Source organism: Oncorhynchus tshawytscha, linkage group LG03 (assembly GCF_018296145.1).
Source record: "Oncorhynchus tshawytscha isolate Ot180627B linkage group LG03, Otsh_v2.0, whole genome shotgun sequence".
Lineage (NCBI taxonomy): Eukaryota > Metazoa > Chordata > Actinopteri > Salmoniformes > Salmonidae > Oncorhynchus > Oncorhynchus tshawytscha.
Window position 1 is genome coordinate 8996799 of NC_056431.1, and position 27515 is coordinate 9024313.

At 42.8% G+C, this 27515-nt stretch overlaps 2 protein-coding genes across 3 annotated transcripts in view; both read left to right on the forward strand.

Moving 5' to 3' along the window:
• The first annotated feature begins 440 nt into the window (after positions 1 to 440).
• Positions 441 to 16609, forward strand: LOC112226937 (protein BTG3-like). Its single transcript, XM_024391630.2, has 5 exons — positions 441 to 618; positions 7700 to 7877; positions 13262 to 13399; positions 14073 to 14412; positions 14622 to 16609. The coding sequence occupies exons 2-5, from the start codon at positions 7705 to 7707 to the stop codon at positions 14829 to 14831; spliced, it is 861 nt and encodes a 286-aa protein (XP_024247398.1). The 5' UTR covers positions 441 to 618; positions 7700 to 7704; the 3' UTR covers positions 14832 to 16609.
• A 6103-nt stretch (positions 16610 to 22712) lies between these two features.
• LOC112226981 (intermediate conductance calcium-activated potassium channel protein 4-like) overlaps positions 22713 to 27515 on the forward strand; it is a 46495-nt gene continuing 41692 nt past the window's right edge. Inside the window, exon 1 of one of the 2 annotated variants that reach the window (XM_042309388.1) lies at positions 22713 to 23304. In XM_042309388.1, coding sequence (XP_042165322.1) covers positions 23023 to 23304 — 282 coding nt within the window. In that variant the 5' untranslated portion in view covers positions 22713 to 23022. The remainder of the gene's footprint in view (positions 23305 to 27515) is intronic. The other variant, XM_024391741.2, reaches the window with a different exon arrangement.

Genomic DNA, 27515 nt, shown 5'->3' on the forward strand with positions numbered 1-27515 from the left:
CACGTGTTGTTAGGCCTACTATTCATCAATATAAATAATAATAATAGGTTAGGACTATAATAAGGTTATAACATGGTGAGAATTACATTTCATCCTTACATGTTTTTGAATGATAGCCTGGGATAGTAGAAGACTATCAGTTCACCGGGGCTTACCATATTTGGTCCGTAGTGGGAGTATCTGGTTGTAGTAAAAGGGAGCCAGCATATTGCTCATAGCTCCGAATAAGGAAGTGAGTCATATTTACGGTGTAACTTCTCGCTTGCAAGACTACGCAACACAGGGAAATCTCATTTGCATTATCATTCGCGTCCTCTGTCCTCGTAACCTTATCATAACCCATTGGAGGAGAAGGTCAGAGGGGCGGAATTTATTGCTTTCTCATCCAATGGGTTTTGAGAAAAGGCGAGAGAGAGGACGCGAGGATTTTGCAATTGAGATATTCCCACAGACCAACGCAAAACCAGGAACGTGGATCGCTTTGAATGTACGAAAAAGAGAACAAGGAAGCAACATGTGCCGATAACTATACAAGTAATATGATTACAGCAATATAGAAAGGAAATAGAGAAAATAGTAATTGTACTGGATGTTTAAAATACTGCGGTTATTATACAGGTAAGTGAGAAATATTGAGAAGTGTACCATATTTGTAAGTCAACCATTTGATGAGATTGAAAAATAATTTTATAAACAAATGTTGGCTCTTTCCAAGTGATTTAAATAACTTGGTTATTGTTTGGTTATTACAAACGTACATGTATTTATTATTTAGGGAATATGTTGCTTAATGACTAGAAATTACAGCAATTACAACAGCCTACTCACCACGACAATCCTTGTAGCATATAACAATTTAATTGTAGCCTAGTATAATTGTTGTTTAGCTTTTTTATTCCCAAATCGAAGTATTATTTAAGTTTGTATATTTTAAACAATTTAAACTTCATCTTTAGGATAAACGCGGAATCTATTCAAGGAAACATTTAGAATTTCCAATTACATGGGGGAATTTCCGCGTTGAGAACCCACTCCCCTGTTCAATATTTTCGAACGAGGCAAAAAAAAAGAAAGTCTGCGCCACAACGCGGAAAATGACAAAAAACACGGGCTGAACGGAAAAACCAATCTGAAATCTGTTTGACGTGTAGCCTACAGGATGTGTGATCTACGTGATAATGATAACAATTTAATGTTCTTCACAAGTTACATTGTAGCAATCACTTGAGTTCAAGTATTAAAATGTATCCAATCTCTGCAGTGTGGACTCTTTCCATAGGCTCAGGAAGCACGTGGCCGGGCTATAGGACACTCAAATCCACTCTTTTAGATCTGAAGTTTCAGTGGTTTTCTTGCAATTTACATGAACTTGCTATCAACAAAACTCACCACATGGCATGGGCCAACAACCTAATGTATTGTATATGCTGCTATAACATTACTGTGCTATAACCATAATCTTCCAAGCAGCCATATTACTCAACAACAAACATATTCATTAACTGGTGTCAAATAAATACAGACCGCATGTATAACACAGAAGCTTCTCACCGCCAGTGTCCACTCATCTTAATAGGAACGAGTTATTATACAGTTAGTGGTTATTATATAGGTTATTGAACTGTGTTAGGCTCAGTGGGCTGGTTCAGAATATTGGGACACCACATGTCAATTTTCTCACCCTTGCACAACATGGACTGACATGTATGTTGTTATTGGGCTGTAGAGAGGTCATGTCTCAGTCTTTACACAAAGATCAATACAGGGGTTGCTGCAATACCAACACCTCAGTGTTACTGCTTTGTCTGTTAGAGACAGTGGGCCACTGTGTACTGCCACTCATAGACTCTGCTTCTGGAACGGTTGCTCTGCTTGTAAATGCAATATACCCAGGCTCCTTTTCACCTCTTCATCACCTGATTTACTTACCGAAAGGCACATCTCAATAGGAGGTCCAGGTATGACATGGAACAGGGGGGGCTTTCATCTTCAAATAAAATTATATTGGTCACATACACATATTTAGCAATGTTATTGTGGGTGTAGCGAAATGCACACAAATCTAAAAGTAAAACAATGGAATTAAGAAATATATAAATATTAGGATGAGCAATGTCAGTGTGGCATTGACTAGAATACAGTAAATATGGTATATAGTGTATACAGAATGCAGTATATACATATGAAATGAGTAAAACAGTATGTAAACATTATTAGTGTGACTAGTGTTCCATTATTAAAGTGGTTCCATGTCTATGTGCATAGGGTAGCAGCCTCTAGGGTAAAGGGTTGCGTAACCGGGTGGTAGCCGGCTTGTGATGGCTATTTAACAGTCTGATGGCCTTGAGATAGAAGCTGTTTTTCAGTCTCTCGGTCCAACCTTTGATGCACCTGTACTGACCTCTCCTTCTGGATGATAGTGGGGTGAACAGGCCGTGGCTCGGGTGGTTGATGTCCTCTATTTTCCCCTCAAGCGAGAGAGGATGCCGATCACATCAGACCAACTCCTTGAAGTTTGCAGTTGTGTTTAAGAAAACATTATTTTTCTCCAAACGTATTGTTTTAACCTTAAGTGTGTGTACCAGAGGAGGCTGGTGAAGGGAGGACAGCTCATAATACCGAATGGAATGGTATCAAACATTCCATTTATTCCGTTCCAGCAATTACTATGAGCCCGCCCTCCCCAGTTAAAGTGCCACCAGCCACCATTGGTGTGAACATTACTCTATTTATACTCTGGATATTCTTTTTTAACAGGAAAAGTTCAAAAATAGCCTGAGTGCTTCTTTAAACCTCTTGGCCCCCTTAGGAGCATAGGGCATCCACCATGGCTCTCCACCTCACTTCTGTGTGAGGGCTTTTGATCTAGAACAGGTATTCCCAAACGGGGGTACATGCAATGCCGTCGGGGATATGCTAAATAAAAATGTGATTTTTTTAAATGTCTTCACATTTTCGAACAGTTCATTTATATTTTCCAACGATGCTATACATTTGGGTAAGTTTTCTTTCTCGCCTGAGCCTCGTTTCACTGCCAAAAATGTAATTAATCCATCTAGTGTTCAGCAAAATAACAACACAATGTCAAGTACGGTTAGCCTAATCATATAATTAACATCCAATCACAAATCTCTCGCAGGAATTCCACTAACGGTCCGTATGTAGCCAAACGTAGCTGCTGCTCGTGTTGGTATCTGTACTGATGGCGCAAAAGCCATGACAGGGAGACATAGTGGAGTGTAATGCTCGTGCAAGCAGTTGCTCCCGACACCACTTGGGTAAACTGTAGAATACACCGAGAGGCTCTTGCTGCCAAGGGAATGCCTGACAGCTTGAAAGACATTTTGGACACTACAGTGAAAATGGTTAACTTTGTTCAAGCAAGGCCCCTGAACTCTCGTGTATTTTCTGCATTATGCAATGAAATGGGCAGCGACCATGTAACACTTTTACAACATACAGAAGAAGTGCGCTGGTTATCAAGGGACAAAGTAATGACACGTTTTTTAAATTGAAAGACGAGCTTAAAGTTTTCTTTACTGACCATAATTTTAACTTGTCAAGTACTTTCCCGAAACGGATGACACAAACAACTGGATTCATTATCCCTTTCATGCCCTGCATCCAGTCCACTTACCGATATCTGAACGAGAGCCTCATCGAAATTGCAACAAGCGGTTCTGTGAAAATGTAATTTAATCAGAAGCTACTGCCAGATTTCTGGATTGGGCTGCGCTCAGAGCATCTTGCCTAGGCAAATCGTGCTGTTAAGACACTGATGCCCTTTGCAACCACGTACCTATGTGAGAGTGGATTCTCGGCCCTCACTAGCATAAAAACTAAATACAGGCACAGACTGTGTGTGGAAAATGATTTAGACTGAGACTCTCCAATACAACCCAACATTTCAGAGTTATGTGCATCCTTTCAAGCACACAGTTATTCACAATTTTCGTTGAACAAATAAGGTTTTATATGTAAGATGGTTAAATAAAGAGCAAAATTATTGATTATTATTATATTATTATTTGTGCCATGGTCCTATAAGACGTCTTTGTCAGTTCCCACGAGCCGGGTTGTGACAAAAACTCACATTCATTCTTATGTTTCATAAATGTATCGTATAGTGTGTGGCAGGCTTACAATGATGGCAAAAAACTACGCCCTGACCATAGAAAGCTTTTTATTCTCTATGTTGGTTAGGTCGGGGTGTGACTAGGGTGGGTCATCTAGGGGATTATGTTTCCATGTTGGCCAGGTATGGTTCCCAATCAGAGGCAGCTGTTTGTCGTTGTCTCTGATTGGGGATCATATTTAGGCGGCTTTTTCCCCTTTGTGCTTTGTGAGATCTTGACTATGGGTAGTTGCCTGTTAGCACTATTGTTAGCTTCACCTTTTGTTTGAGATTTATTGTTTTGTTTTGCTGTGAGTTTCACTTAGTCATAAAAAGATGTGGAATCCAGATCACGCTGGGCTTTGGTCCACTTATTATGACGATCATGACATGGCCCTGGTGCTAGAAGGGGTACGCAGCTGGAGGTTGAATGTTTGAAGGGGTACGGGACTATAAAAAGTTTGGGAGCCACTGATCTAGGACATACAGATCTAGGATATAGATGAGGGTGTTCATGGCATTACATTTTTTAACTGAAAAATGTCATTTATAGACAGGAAGATGTTTAATTCTGGTCTCGGTGGTCCTAACATATTCTAATCTAATCACAAGCAACGTCCACATCAATCCAGTCTAAATAAGGTAGTGAATGATTTAGTCATGACAGCGATAATGGCACTTTAATATGCAAAGTTTATGATGTCAGATGAGGCAACCAGTAAATGACTGGGCCATCATCTAACATGAGGTCAGCTCTCTGAGCTGTAAGAGGTTTCACACTAGACTGTGGAGTGGAGCATTGCACAGAATGAAACTTCTCACCACCTGTTGACTTGATAACCCTCGCCATTACATGCCCTGGCCTAGATACTGCACAAGAACCACATGACCAAGTTCAGAGATGCTCATGTCTCTCAATTTGCCTCTCAGTGTCCTCAGTGATGTACAGCAGTGGCCAAAATATGGGTCTGTTAGTTACACTTTTGAAAAATGGCTCTACAGTTGTAGAATCTCAATTTGATCACTCTGTTGTTGCTGAAATACACCACAGGAAATGCAGAGGAGCACACTATCACATATTAACAATATTGCACTTTTCATGTAGCCTACCTTTGGCGAGCTGATGTCCTAACCACCGATCAAGCAACATTATTGACTAAACGTTCCAATCCAGTCGCTGCAGGATTATTTTGCTGTGACAATATAGGTCAAATTAAGATCCCACATCTATATGTTGCTGTGCAGTCTGAAAAAGAACAAACATGTGGCGATAGTTGTGGTCGATATTATTAGACTGAAAGACATTATGTGGCTGTGAAGTTAGAGAAGTGGTCAGACTGGGAACTACTCGGTCAGAACAATGTGATGAGTCAGTAGTCTGTGTCTGTAACAGTCTGTGTTACTGTATTTCTGCAAAGATGTAGGATCTTCATTTGGTCACCCTGTTGCAGGAGAACTGTTCTGCATAGCAGGACATTTTAAACTTGTAGTGTATTTGAGGTTTAAAAAGGCTTCTGAAGTTTATAATTTCCACTTTGAAATTTCAGACTTGATTTTCCCTTACAAAAAAATGTGACCCTTACAGAAACATACATTAATTATAATCCACATAATAATTCACATTTTCTGGTGCTGCAGGATTGTTTTCCTGCTGTAGCAAAACTCAAATTAAGATCCTACATCAGTAACTTCTCACTGACATTTCTATTGGGTTTCAACATGGTGATGAAAACAATCTTTTTCAGTCTATTCAAATTGGTCCATGTCACATTTTTAGACGAGATCACATGTATAACCAAATAGTCTACCCTTCTTCTGTATACCCCTAAGGTAAAAAGGAATACCATTATGTCACCCCCCCTGTAAATATCCTGTTGCCTATCTAACATTCTTACTTTCCACCGGTGGTGGGACGAGGCAGTTTAAGAGTGCAGACTAGAGGCACCACCTGCAAATGCTTTTCAGTTATGCCAGCTATCTGAAACAGGAAATCCTAGCTGAAAAACCATCGTCAGCTCGGTTTAGAGAGTTGTCTTCAGACTGGGGGTACTGTTTGTAGTGTGTATCTGTGTCTGTCTGCGTGTGTGTTTATGTGAAAGAGATATAGAGGGAGAGAGTCTCGACATAACATCCTGAGGCACACTGAGTTCTTCAAGGACTTGTGACTGTGTACTGGTAGAGTTCTAATGAAAAATGCATTCTGTTATTGAATAAGATACAATCACGGTACCATGTGATCATCAAAAGCATTTGAAAGCAATATTTTGAAATAATAATGTATTGAATAGGACTTTGTTCCCTCACCACCTGGTATTTCTCTACAACTGAGTTACAACGTGGTTACAAACTGTATAAGCTCACTGAACCTACCCCACTGGGGCAAAACTGGTTGAATCAACATTGTTTCCTCATCATTTCAACCACCAAAATCAATGTGATGACGTTGAATCAACGTAGGAAACTAATTGGATTTGCATAAAGTCATCAACATAAGGGTATTTCGTATTTTTTTTCTCACCTAAATCCAATGATGCAATTGTTCTTCTCTCTTGAGATTTCACATTGAATTCAGGCTAGTTGACACTCAACCAAATGTAAATCAAAACTAGACGTTGAACTGACATCGGTGCCCAGTGGGACTGTACGGTAAAGCTATTTGTTATGTTGGTCTTAAGGGAAGTTAACGTCTTGTGAACTGTAGAAACAAATGGTTTTTGTATAATTGCTTTAACAGTTTACATAATGCCGTTAGTACATATTTGTGTCACCAGACAAAGTCTGTCACCTCCGGGAAGATGCTTAAGGTGGAATATAATTGTCACGCCTTCCTCAAGCTGATGCAACTAATGTTTATTTCGAAATCTCCCTGACTCTGTCTGTATGTCAGGTCTACACTAACAACAACAACAATTAACCCTCGCACCTCGACTAAACCAGAGCAGGAAGTCAACACACTTGCACTACTCACATACGTAGTTTCATGATGGCTAATCAGCTACAGGGGTTGTACTGTACCTTCTCCCCTGTGTCAATCTGACACTGTCCGGCACTATTGAGAAGAAACAGACACTGTATCTATCAGAAGGCACATACTGTACCTTTTGTCTGTAACTGAATCTGACACGTTTTGCGTATGTAACATATTGATATGTCAACATGGCCTATGAGTCTATTTGCATCTTGTTTGCCTGTATACAAACTACGACCTTTGGCTCCCAGTTTGTTTCAACAACAGAAGGCCAGTCTGACTTGCATACATTGAACATACACCTCTAGTGTGGTCTGAAGGTAATGATAATAGAAAACACACAGTGACTAAATACCCTAGGAAGTGGTCTTATCCGAGGAGCTGACTTCCTCCTGCTCAACATGAGACTGAAAGGCAGACTGTGAAATAGGGCTATTCTGGGGTTTGAGGAACTGCGAAAATAATTTTGTTGACAGTGGTGGTGGCTTGTGAATTGTACACACACTCTGTAGTTTCGGGAATATTCTTTTCACGCTATACAGTTGGTTAAAATCTTCTAAATTAGTTGAGTAGCTTTACAGGATAGACTAATGTTTTCTGCACCTATTTCCTCACAGAAACTATGAAGAGAGAGGTCAATGCCGGGGTGAATTTCCTGAGACGCCTAGCTGTGGAGCGGGGTGGCTTAGATGGAACCAAAGCTGACGCTTTTGCTGAAAAGCTGCGGCAACTTCTGTGCGACAAATTCAAAGACCACTGGTACCCCGACAACCCCAACAAAGGACAGGCATTCAGGTAAACAACAAGGGAAGTGTAACGGTTTTCTAGTGGTGATGAAGGAGAGTCGGACCAAACTGCAGCGTGTCGATTGCGATCCATATTTATTAAACAAAACGTAAACACGACTAAACACTAAACACGACTAAACACTAAACACTACAAAACAATAAACGTAATGAAAATCGAAAACAGCCTATCTAGTGCAAACTAACAGAGAGTACAAGACACTAAGGACAATCACCCACGACAAACTCAAAGAATATGGCTGCCTAAATATGGTTCCCAATCAGAGACAACGATAAGCACCTGCCTCTGATTGAGAACCACTCCAGACAGCCATAGACCTTGCTAGACAACCCACTAAGCTACAATCCCAATACCACCACCAAAACCCCAAGACAAACACACCACAATTACAAAAACCCCATGCCACACCCTGGCCTGACCAAATACATAAAGATAAACACAAAATACTTTGACCAGGGCGTGACAGAACCCCCCTAAGGTGCGGACTCCCGAACGCACCTCAAAACAATAGGGAGGGTCCGGGTGGGCGTCTGTCCATGGTGGCGGCTCCGGCGCGGGGACGTGGACCCCACTCCTTTAATGTCTTAGTCCCCTCTCCCTTCGTCCCTGGATAGTCCACCCTCGCCGCCGACCATGGCCTAGTAGTCCCCACCCAGAACCCCACTGGACTGAGGAGCAGATCGGGACTGAAGGACAGCTCGGGACGGGCAGCTCGAGGCTGAGCTCGGGTGACTGAGGGTGAAGCTCGGGAGTGAGAGAAAGCTCGGGAGTGAGAGAAAGCTCGGGAGTGAGAGGAAGCTCGGGAGTGAGAGGAAGCTCGGGAGTGAGAGGAAGCTCGGGAGTGAGAGGAAGCTCGGGAGTGAGAGGAAGCTCGGGAGTGAGAGGAAGCTCGGGAGTGAGAGGAAGCTCGGGAGTGAGAGGAAGCTCGGGAGTGAGAGGAAGCTCGGGAGTGAGAGGAAGCTCGGGAGTGAGAGGAAGCTCGGGAGTGAGAGGAAGCTCGGGAGTGAGAGGAAGCTCAGGAGTGAGAGGAAGCTCAGGCAGGTAGATAGATCTACCAGCTCCTGGCTGGCTGGTGGTTTCAGCAGATCCTGGCTGACTGGTGGTTTCAGCAGATCCTGGCTGACTGGCAGATCCTGGCTGACTGGCAGATCTGGAAGAGTCTGGTTGACTGGCAGATCTGGAAGAGTCTGGTTGACTGGCAGATCTGGAAGAGTCTGGTTGACTGGCAGATCTGGAAGAGTCTGGTTGACTGGCAGATCTGGAAGAGTCTGGTTGACTGGCAGATCTGGAAGAGTCTGGCTGACTGGCAGATCTGGAAGAGTCTGGCAGATCTGGAAGAGTCTGGCTGACTGGCAGATCTGGAAGAGTCTGGCTGACTGGCAGATCTGGAAGAGTCTGGCTGACTGGCAGATCTGGAAGAGTCTGGCTGACTGGTAGATCTGGCGGCGCTGGGCAGACTGGCGGCGCTGGGCAGACTGGCGCGCTGGGCAGACTGGCGGCGCTGGGCAGACTGGCGGCGCTGGGCAGACTGGCGGCGCTGGGCAGACTGGCGGCGCTGGGCAGACTGGCGGTGCTGGGCAGACTGGCGGTGCTGGGCAGACTGGCGGTGCTGGGCAGACTGACGACGCTGGGCAGACTGGCGACGCTGGGCAGACTGGCGATGCTGGGCAGACTGGCGCTGGGCAGACTGGGCGCTGGGCAGACTGGCGGCACTAGCTGCTCCATATAGGCTGACAGCTCTGGCGGCTTCTTACAGACTGACCGCTCTGGCGGCTCCGGGCTGACTGGCAGCTCCTTGCAGACTGGCAGCTCCTTACAGACTGACAGCTCCGTGCAGACTGACAGCTCCGTGCAGACTGACAGCTCCTTGCAGACTGGCAGCTCCATGCAGACTGGCTGCTCCATGTAGACTGGCTGCTTCATGCAGACTGGCAGCTCGGGCTGCTTCATGTAGACTGACAGCTCTGGCTGCTCCATGCAGACTGACAGCTCTGACTGTTCCATGCAGACTGACAGCTCTGACTGTTCCATGCAGACTGACAGCTCTGACTGTTCCATGCAGACTGACAGCTCTGGCTGCTTCATGCAGACTGGCAGCTCTGGCTGCTCCATGTAGACTGGCTGCTTCATGCAGACTGGCAGCTCGGGCTGCTTCATGTAGACTGACAGCTCTGGCTGCTCCTTGCAGACTGGCAGCTCTGGCTGCTCCATGCAGACTGACAGCTCTGGCTGCGCTGAACAGGCGGGAGGATCCGGCAGCGCTGTAGAGGAGAAAGGCTCTGGCTGCGCTAAACAGGCGGGAGACTCCAGCAGCGCAGGAGAGGAGAAAAGCGCTGGCTGCGCTGAACAGGCGAGGCACACTGAAGGCCTGGTGCATGGTGCTGGAACTGGTGGTACTGGATCGAGGACACGCACAGGAAGCCTGGAGCGGGGAGCTGCTACCGGAGGACTGGAGTGTGGAGGTGGCACAGGATGGGCTAGACCGTGAAGGCGTACTGGAGATCTTGAGAGCAGTGTTGGCACAGGATGTGCAAGGCTAGGGATGTGCACAGGAGGCCTGGTGCGTGAGGCTGGCACCAACTTCACCAGCCGACTAACACGCACCTCAGGAAGAGTATGGAGCGCTAACCCAGGTGCCATCAAATCCCCAACACGTTCCGTCGGGCGAATTCCATGCAAAAAGCACCAACACAGCAACTCCCTCATTTCTCTCTCCTCCAATTTCCCCATTAACTCCTTCACAGTCTCTGGTTCTGGTCTCCTCCTTGGCTCCTCACGATAAACAGGGAGAGTTGGCTCAGGTCTGACTCCTGACTCTGCCACACTCTCCCTGAGCCCCCCCCCAAGAAATTTTTGGGGCTGATTCTCAGGCCTCCATCCGCTACGCCGTGCTGCCTCCTCATATCTGCGCCTCTCAGCTTTCGCCGCCTCCAGTTCTTCCTTGGGGCGGCGATATTCTCCAGGCTGATCCCAGGGTCCTTTACCGTCCAGTTCTTCCTCCCATGTCCATTTCTCCAGGTGGTGCAGCCTCTCCCACTGCAGCTGCTGCTGCTCCTGCTGCTGCTGCCTCTGTTGCCTCTCCTGTGGTTCCTGCCTGTTACCACGCTGCTTGGTCCGTTGGTGGTGGGTGATTCTGTAACGGTTTTCTAGTGGTGATGAAGGAGAGTTGGACCAAACTGCAGCGTGTCGATTGCGATCCATATTTATTAAACAAAACACGACTAAACACGACTAAACACGACTAAACACGACTAAACACGACTAAACACGACTAAACACGACTAAACACGACTAAACACTAAACGTAATGAAAACCCGAAAACAGCCTATCTAGTGCAAACTAACAGAGAGTACAAGTAAGACACTAAGGACAATCACCCATGACAAACTCAAAGAATATGGCTGCCTAAATATGGTTCCCAATCAGAGACAACGATAAGCACCTGCCTCTGATTGAGAACCACTCCAGACAGCCATAGACCTTGCTAGACAACCCACTAAGCTACAATCCCAATACCACCACCAAAACCCCAAGACAAACACACCACAATTACAAAAACCCCATGCCACACCCTGGCCTGACCAAATACATAAAGATAAACACAAAATACTTTGACCAGAGCGTGACAGGAAGTGAAATATTAAGGAATTGAAGTAACTGGGTTGTTATTTCGTGTGGATGTCTATGAGAAGATACATATACAGTATTTTCCCAAATATTCCCCAGTATTTTCCCATAAAAAGTATTTTCCCAATTCCTGAGTTCTTATTTTTTTGCACATTTGTCACACTTAAATGTTTCAGATCAAACAAATTTAAATATTACACAAAGATAACCCAAGTAAACACAAAATGGAGTTTTTAAGTGATGATTTTATTTATTAAGGGAAAAAAGCTATCCGAACCTTCATGGCCCTATGTGAAAAAGTAATTGCCCCCTGAACCTAATACCTGGTTGTGCCACCCTCAGCAGCAACAACTGCAATCAAGCATTTGCGATAACTGGCAATGAGTATTTCACATCGCACATCGAGGAATTTTGGCCCACTCTTCTTTGCAGAATTGTTTTAATTCAGCCACATTGGAGGGTTTTCGAGCATGAACCACCTTTTTAAGGTCACGCCACAGCATCTCAATTGGATTCAAGTCCGGACTTTGACTACGCCACTCCAAAACCTTCATTTTGTTTTTTTAAGCCATTCAGAGGTGGACTTGCTGGTGTGTTTTGGATCATTGTCCTGCTGCAGAACCCAAGTGTGCTTCAGCTTGAGGTCACAAACTGATGGCCGGACATTCTGCTTCGGGATTTTTTTGGTAGAGAGCAGAATTCCATCAAATCACAGCAAGTCGCCCAGTTCCTGAAGCAGCAAAGCAGCACCAGACCATCACACTACCACCACCATATTTGACTGTTGGTATGTTCTTTTTCTGAAATGCAGTGTTACTTTTACGCCAGATGTAACGGGACGCACACCTTCCAAAAAGTTCAACTTTTGTCTCGTCAGTCCACAGAATATTTTCTCAAAAGTCTTGGGGATTATCAAGAAGTTTTTTTGCCAAAAGTGAGACAAGCCTTTATTTTCCTTTTGGTCAGCAGTGGTTTTTGCCTTGGAACTCTGCCATGGAGGCCATTTTTCCCTAGTCTCTTTCTTATGGTTGAGTCATGAACACCAACCTTAACTGAGGCAAGTGAGGCCTGCAGTTCTTTAGATGTTGTTGTAGGTTCTTTTGTGACCTTTGGTAGGTCGGGCACTCCTGGGAAGGTTCACCACTGTTCCAAATGTTTCCATTTGTGGTTAATGGCTCTCACCGTGGTTTGCCGGAGTCCCAAAGCTTTAGAAATGGCTTTGTAACCTTTTCCAGACTGATAGATGTTAATTACTTTGTTTCTCATCTGTTCCTGAATTTCTTTGGATCGCGGCAGGATGTCTTGCTTTTTGAGATCTTTTGGCCTACTTCACTTTGTCAGACAGGTTCTATTTAAGTAATTTCTTGATTCATCAGGTCTGGCAGTAATCAGGCCTGGCTATGGCTAGTGAAATTGAACTCAGCTTTCCAAAAAATGTGATTAACCACAGTAAATTCATGATTTAACAAGGGGGGACAATTACTTTGTCACATAGGGCCATGAAGGTTTGGATAGCTTTTTTCCCTTAATAAATCAAATTATCACTTAAAAACTACATTTTGTGTTTACTTGGGTTATCTTTGTGTAATATTAAAATTTGCTTGATGATCTGAAACATTTAAGTGTGTCAAATGTGCAAAGAAATAAGAAATCAGGAAGGGGACAAATAGTTTTTCACAGCACTGTATATGATAAGTTGACCGTGGTCCAGGTGAACAGCTCTCTGCCCTTTGACCTCTCTTAGGTGCATCAGGGTAAGCGAGGGGGTGGTGTATGATGAGGAGGTGCTGAGAGCGTGTGAGGAGAGCAAGCTCAAACCCAGCGAGCTGGGCCTCCCATGCGAGATTGCGCTGTGGATCGACCCACTGGAGGTGTGCGCACGGTGAGTCACACTATGTTACTCACACGTGCACGGACGTACACACACAGTGAGACAGTGACATACTCAGTCTCAGAAGGCAGAGGAAGAAGGCTTTCATTCATCATTCATTGTATAGTCATACAGTCAGCTCTCTGGAGGTACCATATTTATCATCATGATGCATGTGTTGTACGAACCTGCCCACTATGTGATGACTCATCAAGTTACGGTAGGAGGAGGGTGAGAAAATACAACAACTACAATGAGGGAATGATCCTGAGGGAGACTTTTACTGCAGTGGGCTAAATCACAGTCACAGTGATTATTGGTAGTCTTAAACATATCTATTGTGAAACAAAAGCATACACCTCACACACATGGTTATGGGCTTAAAAAACAGAAGACACCTGTTCCATGTCAGATTTAGAGTTGAAATGTATTCAATTTAGAGTTTGCATCCTAATATTACACTTTATATACATCACAGAAGACTGAAATGTTAAAATAACGTTTGACATAGAAACACCAGATTTTCGGCGGCTTTTTGATTATGAAATTATGAAAAATAATAATAACATTCCACCCATGAGGCCACTAGGTAATTTGACTGCAGGAAATGGCTACAAGGTGGTTTATAGGTCATTCCAATGTGTTTTGTTACAGAAACTAATGTATTCTCTTTCCTCTCTCACAGGTCAGGGGAGAACTGCAGGTACTTCACAGTAGCACGTTTCAAAGAAGGAGAAGAGGAGGATGAGGAAGATGTGAAAGGAGACAAAGATGTTGACCTGGATACGTCTGACTACCACTCTGCCAGCTCGTCTGACTGTGGCTCTGCTGTCTCCAGCGATACAGAGGAGGAGGGGAAGGATGGAGAGACGGACGGAAGAAAAGATGAGGAGAAGACAAAAGAGAAAGAGGGAAAGAAAGAGAAGGAGAAGGCGGAGAGCGAACCTTATGTGATTGCCATGATGCCCAGGGTTCGGGACAGGTTCCGGCGGGAGCATGCTCAACAGAAGGTCACCAAAACACTGGTAAGAACTTTTCGGTTAATCTACATCACCTTAATGTGGTACCAAATCTCCCTCTCTGACATCCACAATGTAGCACTATGGACACGTGGATTCACGTAGCACCAGATCCTACACATCCAGAGGAAGTGATCTCTAAGTACTATCTGATTGAATTGAAGATTAATTATAATCGAAATCCTATCTAAGTTCTCTCTCCCTATGTTCTCCAGCTCCAGCCCACCTCTCAGCATTACTTCTACCACCCTGCCCCTGTGTGGCCCACAACATACAAGAAGAAGGGTCCTGTGTTCCTCACCACAATGTACGCGCCTCCACCTCCACCTCCTCCAGTGTTCGGCTACTACGTCGTGCCCCAGCCACCCCCGCAGTTCATCATGCCTTATGCCACTCTGCAGCCATGGGGGGCTGTGAAGAACTAAACCAACTGGTTGGAGAGGGGGAGGTTAAACTGCCATTAAGCCAATCACAATGGGTCTATGCAGGTTTTTGAAGGTGTGGGTGAGGCGCAATTAAGATAGTTTGACAAAATATTTGAAGGGTTAGCGAGGAGCAGAACTTGATTCATTATATCATTTGTTTGATTGCTGTACACTTAATTTTTTTCTTTTTGGTGACATTCAGTTTTGGGGATTTCCTCTATGTAACTTTCTTAGGTAGAATTGCCACTGAAGTAAACAGGGATTATACTAAAACAAGCATTTAGCAAATATTGCTACAGGCACTTTCCTAAGGGATACCAGTGGGTTTAGGGTAATCCACTGATTAAAAGGAGTCTATTCATATGATTCATATTGACAAAAAGCAGTGGAACTGGCTTTGAGTTACAGAGTGTAGTTTGAGGGCTGTATTCCTTCATTGGGTGCTCATAACATCTCAGGAATCCTCAGCAATAAGCTGAAAAACAAAGCTTCTTTGATGATTTTAGATATTTTTGTAAATATTATAGACTATCTTTCACCTGTCACCTCTAAGCATCAACATTGTAAATATGAACTGTAAGATACAGAGCAGTTCATGGTCCTGGTGGGCCTAAAATACTTCTGGTTTTTGTTTCTACTGGTAGTTAATTGGACTTACCTGGTGTCACAGGTCTGAATTAGTCCCTGATAAGGAGAGGATGTCAAGAAAGCAGTAGTGTATCAGGACCTAGATTGGACAGCCCGTAGACTGTAGTGATATGCAGTTACATGTAGTAACAAACATGTCTCTTGAGTTCTCTGAAGCTGCACATCATTACAATATAATGTATCAATACGAGACAATAGTCTTATTATTTTTGACAATTCACTGTGATTGTAACCTGTATATTTTACCTGTCAAGTACAAACCTCTCTCTATTTTATAATAATTAACAGACCAACCAGAAGCTTTTTGTACATACTGTAACCTGTTAACAAATAGTAATTATCAACCACATTTGCTTTTTGAATTTGTTGTAATTTATTTTTCCACCTGTGGGTGGTACCAAAATCACTGTTGTAAAGTCAAATTCCATGCATTTTTATGGATATTCTTTATTTTACATATCTTGATAAAGTTTGTAGTGTTGGTGCATGTATAATTTGAATAATTATTTGTTTATCATTTCCTGATTTATAAATCTTTAGTCTGCTAAAGGCCAGATTGAAGAACATCACAATTGTGATGTACTCTTATAATCACCACCCGGCACAGCCTGGTTCCTCTCTAGGTTTCTTCCTAGGTTCGTGCTGCATTGATTGCTGTTAGGGGTTTTAGGCTGTGTTTCTGTATAGCACTTTGTGACATCTGCTGATGTAAAAAGGGCTTTACAAATAAATGTGAGTGATTGCTGGGATAAAATGGGTCTGGACTGAACTGTATTCACTCCTATAAAATCAGTCTTCCATGGATTTACTGTAAATAGTTTTATATATTGGAAATTAAAAATGCTTGGGTGATCCAAATGTTTAGCTTTAATATGAATAGATGTTATCATAGCCTATATTCTCTATTTTTATACTGGCTTTTATTGGCCCATTGGTCTGCTCTGGATGTATATTTATTCAATTTTATGAATTGCCTTTTCACTTGTTCTGAGTACAGAGCAGTACTCTGTATTCACACGATTCTTACTGTATCTGATAGACAATTGTCCATGCTAATGTTTATGTTAAGCTGTGTCAGTTTTTATACTTGTCAGCACATATCATTAAATCAATCGATTTATAAAATGAAATTGTATTTTTGCAATCTGTTACCTTGTGTATACTGTACTGTTTCACACAGACAAATACTGTATTGAGCGAATATGTATATATTTACATGCACAAGAGCTGTCTGTACGCTACCTCAGGCCAGAATCACTTTACCCCTTTTTCTCCCCAATTTCGTGGTATCCAATTTTTTGGACAAACAGTTCTTGTGCTGACGTTGCTTCCAGAGGCAGTTTGGAACTCGGCAATGAGTGTTGCAACTGGGGACAGATGACTTTTACACGCTTCGTGCTTCAGCACTCGGCAGTCCCATTCTGTGAGCTTGTATGGCCTACCACTTCGCGGCTGAGTCGTTGTTGCTCCTAGATGTTTCCACTTCACAAATAACAGCACTAACAGTTGACCGGGGCAGCTCTAGCGAGGCAGAAATTTGATGAACTGGCTTGTTGGAAAGGTGGCACCTTATGACGGTGCCACGTTGAAAGTAACTGAGCTCTTCAGTAAGGCCATTCTACTGCCAATGTTTGTCTATGGAGATTGCATCGCTGTGTACTCAAATCAAATTTATTTATATAGCCCTTCGTACATCAGCTGATATCTCAAAGTGCTGTACAGAAACCCAGCCTAAAACCCCAAACAACAAGCAATGCAGGTGTAGAAGCACGGTGGCTAGGAAAAACTCCCTAGAAAGGCCAAAATCTAGGAAGAAACCTAGAGAGGGACCCAGCTATGAGCGGTGGCCAGTCCTCTTCTGGCTGTGTCGGGTGGAGATTATAACAGAACATGGCCAATATGTTCAAATGTTCATTAATGACCAGCATGGTCAAATAATAATAATCACAGGCAGAACAGTTGAAACTGGAGCAGCAGCACGGCCAGGTGGACTGGGGACAGCAAGGAGGCATCATGCCAGGTAGTCCTGAGGCATGGTCCTAGGGCTCAGGTCCTCCGAGAGAGAGAAAGAAAGAGAGAAAGAAAGAATTAGAGAGCATACTTAAATTCACACAGGACATAAGACAGGAGAAGTACTCTGACCCTGACCCTAGCCCCCCGACACATAAACTACTGCAGCATAAATACTGGAGGCTGAGACAGGAGGGGTCAGGAGACACTGTGGCCCCATCCGATGATACCCCCTGACAGGGTCAAACAGGAAGGATATAACCCCACCCACTTTGCCAAAGCACAGCCCCCACACCACTGGAGGGATATCTTCAACCACCAACTTACCATCTTGAGACAAGGCAGAGTATAGCCCACAAAGATCTCTGCCACGGCACAACCCAAGGGGGGGTGCCAACCCAGACAGGAAGATCACATCAGTGACTCAACCCACTCAAGTGACACACCCCTCCTAAGCATGGCATGAAAGAACACCAGTAAGCCAGAGACTCAGCCCCTGTAATAGGGTTAGAGGCAGAGAATCCCATTGGAAAGAGGGGACCCGGCCAGGCAGAGACAGCAAGGGCGGTTCGTTGCTCCAGAGCCTTTCCGTTCACCTTCACACTCCTGGGCCAGACTACACTCAATCATATGACCCACTGAAGAGATGAGTCTTCAGTAAAGACTTAAAGGTTGAGACCGAGTTTGTGTCTCTCACATGGGTAGGCAGACCATTCCATAAAAATAGAGCTCTATAGGAGAAAGCCCTGCCTCCAGCTGTTTGCTTAGAAATTCTAGGGACAATTAGGAGGCCTGTGTCTTGTGACCATAGTGTACGTGTAGGTATGTACGGCAGGACCAAATCAGAGAGATAGGTAGGAGCAAGCCCATGTAATGCTTTGTAGGTTAGCAGTAAAACCTTGAAATCAGCCCTTGCCTTGACAGGAAGCCAGTGTAGGGAGGCTAGCACTGGAGTAATATGATCAATTTTTTGGGTTCTAGTCAGGATTCTAGCAGCCGTATTTAGCACTAACTGAAGTTTATTTAGTTCTTTATCCGGGTAGCCGGAAAGTAGACCATTGCAGTAGTCTAACCTAGAAGTAACAAAAGCATGGATTAATTTTTCTGCATCATTTTTGTCCAGAAAGTTTCTGATTTTTGCAATGTTACATAGATGGAAAAAAAGCTGTCCTTGAAACAGTCTTGACATGTTCGTCAAAAGAGAGATCAGGGTCCAGAGTAACGCCGAGGTCCTTCACAGTTTTATTTGAGACGACTGTACAACCATTAAGATTAATTGTCAGATTCAACAGAAGATCTCTTTGTTTCTTGGGACCAAGAACAAGCATCTCTGTTTTGTCCGAGTTTAAAAGTAGAATGTTTGCAGCCATCCACTTCCTTATGTCTGAAACACAGGCTTCCAGCGAGGGCAACTTTGGGGCTTCACGATGTTTCATTGAAATGTACAGCTGTGTGTCATCCGCATAGCAGTGAAAGTTAACATTTTGTTTTCGAATGACATCCCCAAGAGGTAAAATATATAGTGAAAACAATGGTCCTAAAATGGAACCTAGAGGAACACCGAAATTGACAGTTGATTTGTCAGAGGACAAACCATTCACAGAGACAAACTGATATCTTTCCGACAGATAAGATCTAAACCAGGTCAGAACTTGTCTGTGTAGACCAATTTGGGTTTCTAATCTCTCCAAAAGAATGTGGTGATCGATGGTATCAAAAGCAGCACTAAGGTCTAGGAGCACGAGGACAGATGCAAAGCCTCGGTCTGATGCCATTAAAAGGTCATTTACCACCTTCACAGGTGCAGTCTCAGTGCTATGATGGGGTCTAAAACCAGACTGAAGCATTTTGTATACATTGTTTGTCTTCAGGAAGGCAGTGAGTTGCTGCACAACAGCCTTTTCTAAAATTTTTGAGAGGATTTGAAGACACTCGATTTTATACACCTGTCAGAAATGGGTGTGGGTGAAATAGCTGAATCCACTAATTTGAAGGGGTGTCAACATACAGTACCAGTAAAAAATTTGGAGACACCTACTAATTTCAGGGTTTTTCCTTTAGTTTGACTATTTTCTGCATTGAAGAATAATGGTGAATAACACACATAATAACACACATGTTAAACAAATCCAAATATATTTTATATTTGAGATTCTTCAAAGTAGCCACCCTTTGCCTTGATGACAGCTTTGCACACCTTTGCACAACCATGGCATTCTCTTAACCAGCTTCACCTGGAATGTTTTTCCATTGTCCTGTTGAAAAACAAATGATAGTCCCACTAAGCGCAAACCAGATGGGATGGCATATTGCTGCAAAATGCTGTGGTAGCCATGCTGGTTAAGTGTGCCTTGAATTCGAAATAAATCACTGACAGTGTCACCAGTAAAGCACCCCCATACCATCACACCTCCTTCTCCATGCTTCATGGCGGGAACTACACATGCAGAGATCATTGGTTCACCTACTCTGCGTCTCACAAAGACACGGCCGGTTGGAACCCAAATCTCAAATTAGGACTCATCAGACCAAAATACATATTTCCACCAGTCTAATGTCAATTGCTCATGTTTCTTGGCCCAAACAAGTCTCCTTTTCTTACTGGTGTCCTTTAGTAGTGGTTTCTTTGCAGCAATTTGATCATGAAGGCCTGATTCACACAGTTTCCTCTGAACAGTTGATGTTGAGATGTGTCTGTTACTTGAACTCTGTGAAGCATTTATTTGGGCTGCAATTTCTGAGGCTGGTAACTCTAATGAACTAACTCTGGCTCTTCCTTTCCTGTGGCGAGCCTCATGAGAGCCAGTTTCATCAAGTGCTTGATGGTTATTGTGACTGCACTTGAAAAAACTTTCAAAGTTCTTGAAATGTTCTGTGTTGACTGACCTTCATGTCTTAAAGTAATGATGGACTGTCGTTTCTCTTTGCTTATTTGAGCTGTTCTTGCCATGATATGGACTTGATCTTTTACCAAATAAGGCTATCTTCTGTATACCACCCCACCCTTGTCACAACACAACTGATAGGTTCAAACACATTAAGGAAAGTAATTCTGTAAAGCTGACATCAAGGCAAAGGGTGACTACTTTGAAGAATCTGAAATATAAAATATATTTAGATTTTTTAACACTTTTATGGTTACTACATGATTCCATATGTGTTATTTTATAGTTTGATGTCTTCATTATTATTCTACAATGTAGAAAATAGTAAAAATAAAGAAAACCCTGGAATGAGTAGGTGTGTCCAAACTTTTGACTGGTACTGTACTTTTGTATATATAGTGTACTCCGGACTCTGACATTGCTCGTCTCAATATTTCTATATTTCTTAATTCCATTCTTTTAGTTTTTAGATTTGTGTGTATTGTTGTGTATTGTTAGATATTACTGCACTGTTGGAGCTAGGAACACAAGCATTTCGCTACACTCGCAATAATGTTTGTGTATGGAGATTGCATGGCTGTGTGCTCAATTTTATACACCTGTCAGCAATGGGTGTTGCTTAAATAGCACAATCCACTCATTTGAAGGGGTGTCCACATACTTTTGTATATATATATATATATATATATATATATATAGTGTACTATGTTGGCCTTGGGCCCAGTATTTATCAAATCAGTCTCCACCAATTAACCATAATCCTGTTTTCACAACCTCTCTCGGACACTGATACAGAGACCAGGTCAGGTCAGGTCGTGATACAGATACCAGGTCCGGTCCTGATACAGAGACCAGGTCAGGTCCAGTAGAAAGCCACTCTGAGGCGGTCATCCAGTCACTTAGAGCCGTGAGAGTAGTGACAATGTCGTCAGCAGCAGCCCAGCACAGGATACCTTGTCGGAAGGATCCGTGTGGGGTGAATGCGTCACATGGCCCAAGGTCATGACGCTGTTCCTCCCAGGCATAGAACCTAGGAAATGGGGTGAGAGATTGTGTACACTACACTATAGCTCAAGGATTTTTGAGGAATGTTACTTAGGTGTCTGGGGAAGGTGGGGGGCAGGGTAGTTATCTAAATGTCACTTATTGCATCAGTTTGTTGGGGAGAGATAAAGATCTCTAGAGTTTAGTTGTTGAGACATCTGAGACCAGTACAAAACAAAATACAACAATTACGAGGTGACGTCTACATTCAATGGGACATTTATTAACAGTAAAATAATAACAATGCAGTTTTATTCAAGAGAGACTGAAAATCCCTCTCATATAAATGCGTGTCTGACAATAAATAGTTGGCGACATACTGTATAACATTGTCCCTAAATCTCAATAAACACCCTACTCCTTTGTCCACCAGAGGTCACTCTGGAGCTGTGAAAGTGTTGTTTGAGAATAGGCTCACCATGTCAATGCACAGGTAAATAACAACAGTACTAGTCTATAATGTGCTTGTTATTGGTGGCCTATGTGACAGCTTATTTGCAATTGATAATGGCAAAATTAATTAATTAATTCTAGAAGGCTACAGAATATAATTTTGGGAGCACACAGTATTGTGGTATTTTTAAAACAATTTGTTTTGACAGGGATTGCTGGATTTAAAAAAATCTATTTTTTATCAGTACTGTAATTAATGGAACACATCACTAAAAAGCCCATCAAAATGGTATTTCAAAAAGAGAGCGACAAGCTAAAATAGTTGTCCAACTGAATTGGTGATTGACCCTCACCATCTGAAATTATCATATTTGATCATCCTGTCATAAAACCCTTACATCCTGTATGTTATGCAATTACCAGCCTCTATAATTATCCAATGAGTAGGCTAGCCTACATCTGCGTGAGGACCCCCCTTCTCCAACACACACACAGATGTAAAGTACTTAAGTAAAAAAACTTTAAAAAATGTAAGTCGTTTTTTGGGGTATCTGTGCTTTACTTTAATACCTTCCTAAAGAAAATAGCTTAAAAGATGGAATTTGAAATGATTTATACTTGTACTTTTCCTTTTGATACTTGAGTACATTTTAGCAATTACATTTACTTTTGATACTTAAGTATATTTAGAACCAAATACTTTTAGACTTTATTAGTATTTTACTGGGTTGCTTTACCTTTTACTTGAGTAACTTTCTATTAAGGTATTTATACTTTTACTCAAGTATGACAATTGGGTACTTTTTCCACCACTGCATGCACGCACGCACGCACGCACACAGAGAGAGCGAGAGAGAGAGAAAGAGAGAGCGAGATACTTTTTTATGGCGCACACTCATACAGTATATCCTCATAACCCTTGCAAATAAGAATAGCGCCCCAGTCAACTGTCAGTGGTGAGCGTATCACATGTCGCTAGTGGAGGTGTTCGATGTTCGTGTTCAGGTGAGCTCATACAGTTAGTTATACAGTCCTTATGCCGCTACTTTCATGAGCCACGGAGAGGAGGACCTGGGACACAGCTGGCCCATCGTGGTATACTTTCCCGCACTCCAGGGAAGAGCACGGACAGGGCAGAGGCGGGACAGTGAGAGGACGAGGCATCAGAGGACAACAACACGGAGAGCGGACACAGCCGAACCCAACGCGACATGGAGATGACAACCCGGAATTTGCACCTCGACTCCAAAGTTGACAATTGCGATGGAGTGATCAACAGAAATGGCGGGGACATGACGGAGATATCTGTGCCTCTGTCCCACTCTGGGAAGCGTATGACTCAAATCGAGGGGGGCAATCTTTATAGATTGCGAGATAGAAAAGTTTTATTGGAGAACAAAAAGTGTCTGTGCGCATGGGCTCTAGGCACCGCGCTGCTTGGGACACTGCTCATGATACTGCACGCGGAGCTGTGTCCGTTTATTTACCAACCGGTAAGTCATTTTGGTCACGTCACATTCCGTAAAATTCACTTTCAACTACCAACAAGACTGTTAAAATATAATCATGCTAACGAATTTATCAAGGAAAGCATAACAAATCCCTGGCAATTAAAGTTGTATGCTGTTGGTTTTCAGTTTCATTGAAATAAAGTGGACCTACATTATAGTCTTGCAACTCTCAAGTTGAAAGAGAAGAACTGAAAGAGCTGTTTCTATTTAAAAATGATAAGATCAAGACAGTGAACTTAAAAGTACAAGGCTTCCCTCAGAATGCTAACATTCAAAGTGGGTCAAAGACAGGTGTCAAACATATGCCACTATGTACAGGCCATTATGGATATACAGAATATTCATCATTTCTCAGCTCACATATTTTGATTATCAAGAGACAAGTTATCATGTGCCATAAAAGTGATTTAGTCTAAGACACCTGTTGACCTGTCATAGCCACATGCCAGAGAGAGAGTAAAGTCAGTGGTACATTGTATTTGGAAAGCTCACAATATATGATTCCCTTAGAACAGCAAATGCCATCATGATTATCAAGTTACTGTTGAATAGGCTAGTGGTGAGAACACCAATGTTGTCCTTGTAATAAGTCAAATAAATCAGATTGATTCTCTACCTAATCGTTAACTACACCTGTTTGACACCACAGGGACCATGTTGGTTTGGTGCGCTACAGACCTCTTTAGGGTTCAATACCTTGTCCCCACCTGACCAATGATAAAATGACCAGCAACGCAGGCCTCAACAGCAGCATGTAATACAACTGAATCCTGCAGGAATCAACTGACCTACTGCTGGCCAAGCCACCACAGAAACTCATTGAATAGTAGCAACTATCTCAGGGAACCAGATATCCTGTGTATACCCCTAGTACTCTAACTAGGCTGCTCAAGAAAGAGAGTCTGTCTGAGAATAGGTCACAGACCTACTGAACACTATTTGTGTTTTTTTTAATGAGTGAATGTCACCCCCCTTGTGTGAAGAATGAGTTTCAACCTCTGTATTGATAATTAACATGTTAAAGGGATACTTTGGGATTTTGGCAATGAGGCCCGTTATCTACTTCCCCACAGTCAGATTAACTTGTGGATGTCATTTTTATGTCTCTGTGTCTAGTATGAAGGAAGTTGGATGTAGTTTCATGAGCAATGCTAACTAGCATTAGCGCAATGACTGGTAGGCTATGGGTAACTGCTAGCACGCTCTGGGGAAGTAGAAAGGGTCTCATTGCCAACATCTCAAAGTATCCCATTAACATGAAGAGGTCAGTCAGACGGACAGAAAACAGGTGCTGTTGATACAACATAAAGATCATGAATGCTATTATCAACCTACATGTGCCCTGTAGCTCTACCACAAAGGCCTTGGATTAATCTATGTACAGAAATACTATATCCAGTCCATTCATAGGAAGAGAACGGCACGGCGTGTCTAATTGTTGTCGTAACCATTTCCTTGATTAACAGACCCGTTAAACAAGCATCACAGAACAATAGCATAACCCACACCTGGGATTTGAACCGGGTGACCTTCTGATTATGAGCCCATTTCCAGAACCACTGCTTGCTTGGTACTGCCGTCTCTTCACATCAACATACAGATTAGGGTGGATAAAAATGTCAGTCCACACAATCAAGCAGTTTTTAACTCCGTCCCACTGAAGTTCTAGAATATACGTGCCAGTTCCATAAGTAGAAAAGAGGCTCTCAGCAGCTCACCCATGATGCAACCAAATGTCAGAGCACCTTAACACTATAAGGTAGGTGTTTCCTACCCTGGTGTACCAGCCTGACCATGGCACTTGCCATTTTTTTCAATTCACTTTCACTTATCAAGTGAAGTGAAAACAATGGAGTGAAACAATCGGTCAGCCTGGTTATACCTGCCTGGCCGTCCAGTGAAAGGAGATCCAATCTGAGGTCCCTATACTTTGAGGTAATTACAGCTAGATGAGCAAGCTATAGTCCCTGTCCAGCTGATCTAATTCCTCCATGTAATGATCCCAAGGCAAGTGAAGTGAAAACTGCTGAGTGCAGCAGGCAGGCTGTTTAAATCAGGCTGATTTCAGGGAAAGGAGATCCAATCTGTTTGTTTGATTAATATGATTGTCATGATTGATCAAATATTGATTTCCAACTAGGCTGACACGCAGTGTAAGCCTGGGCCTGGAGGAAGTTGATTTTGGTAGTTCATGTTGCAAACAGCTCCATATGCTGATGTATCTGGCAATTACCCAGGCAGGCATTTCCATGCATTTTTCCCCTAAACATTATCTTGATTTTGAAAACCAATTGAGTTTGCAAAACTATTATTTTTGGAAATGCACAAGTTGTATCAAAACTCAAAAAAACATAGGCTACATGATGAGTGAGATAACTGGATGCTCAGAAATAGCTAGAAGACTGGTATACCCTCTCTGTATGACAGTGTATTTAAGGATACTTTTCCTTGGAAACCAGGTTATACAGGACAAGGAAAATGTGCTATTTGTGGTACTTTTTCCACATTGTATTTGTTTCCCTTCACAGCTAGTGTTTCTCAGGTTGCCCACAGTCATTTTGGATCTTTCCACATCATTTGTGTTTCATTAGAGTGTTTGAATAATGCAAGAGTTTCACCTCTCCTGGAGATGGGGGGCTGGGCTGAGGCTGGGCTGATTGTCAAGGTCTTTGGGCCAGCATGCCAGACTGATATGACTGAGTGTGACCATCTAGTTAGTTATACATCAGCTAATCTGCACTGTGTTTATCCAGAGTTAAATGGCGTCAGGTTTGACTGTGTGCCAAGAGGATGCGTTTCTATAGTAAAGCCGATACAACACCATCATGTTGTGACTGTAAAAACAAAACAAACAACAATGATTATTGATGTTATTAGCGACGGCCTAGCAACTATTTGGGTGTGCCATTGCCACGGAACACAGCACACAGAGGACATTGTTGCAAATGAACTAGACCTTATCAAAAGTGACCAACAGAAGGGGTTTTTCTTTCTTTTAATAATTCATTCAGAATTATGAAGAATGTTTCAGGCTCTACTCACATCCTCTACTCACAGCTTCTGTCTGAAGGCTGATGGGATGGATTCTGGCCTGCATTGGTCTTGGGTGGCCTTCCTGTCTGTCCAAGGCCTAGATAAACAACAGTGTTAGAGTTACTATAAATTAGGTCGTTTCAAAAAGGCTTGAAATTACTCTTTCCAAAGGGAAAATATTCCAAAACAAATTTAGACACTCAGAGCTGTGGTCTCCATGTGATAGGTCTAATAATGTAGTCAAATTAACGTTACGCTGATGTGGAGTCCAATTAGGCTTGGGGTAAAATTAGACATGATGCAGATGCTACAAGTGAAATTGTGGAAAACAATCAAAGTTGCCAACGCACGTCACACCACCTCTCTGCGTTGAAGTTTCCCTAGCGTTGTCTGAAAATGTGCAATTATAACTTTTAGACTGTAAACTCCAACCACCCATCATTAAATGAACTCCCCGTTAAAACTTTCATCGAGGTTACATCAGTTGCCTGCGTGGACGCCATGGCAATAAACAGCACAACTCTTATCACTCAGCCTACTTAGCCTACTGTCGAGACGATTGTTTCAAGTACAGTGAAGTCAAGTGATAGTTACTCACGGGGTTAATTATTAAGACACTCAGCCTACTTAGCCTACTGTCGAGACGATCGTTTCAAGTACAGTGAAGTCAAGTGATAGTTACTCACGGGGTTAATTATTAAGACACTCAGCCTACTTATCAGATGTGTTGACATATCATTGCATAATTTGCAGGAAGTAGTATGCCCACGCTGATGGTCTGCTAATACAGGACTAGTAAAGGCCCAGTGCACTACTTTTGTGAAAATATTTAAACTAAATCTATTTGTATTTGAGGGTTTACCAGCATTTGAAACTTGAGTCTGATAATTATCTGTACAAAACAGTTAATCTGATAATATTGTACTTGTGGAATATAAAAATACTTGTTTGATATATGTTTTCCATTTTCTTGAAATACTTTGCAAATGCAACTTATTTCTATGTGTAAATTGAAACGGTCTATTCATTCCTTTTACCTTTCAGTAGATCTTAACCAGAGCAATTTATAGTAGTCAATGCATACAGGTGCAGCAGTAGCCTAGTGGTTAGAGCATTGGGCCAGTAACCAAAAGGTTGCTAGATTGAATCCCAAAGCTGAC

What these genes read in the sequence shown, in the direction of transcription:
- LOC112226937 (XM_024391630.2), top strand. Translation starts at nt 7,705, where the DNA reads ATGAAGAGAGAGGTCAATGCCGGGGTGAATTTCCTGAGACGCCTAGCT. An exon ending in AACAAAGGACAGGCATTCAG is followed by an intron (nt 7,878 to 13,261) that starts GTAAACAACAAG and finishes GACCTCTCTTAG; the next exon opens with GTGCATCAGGGTAAGCGAGG. An exon ending in AGAAGGTCACCAAAACACTG is followed by an intron (nt 14,413 to 14,621) that starts GTAAGAACTTTT and finishes TATGTTCTCCAG; the next exon opens with CTCCAGCCCACCTCTCAGCA.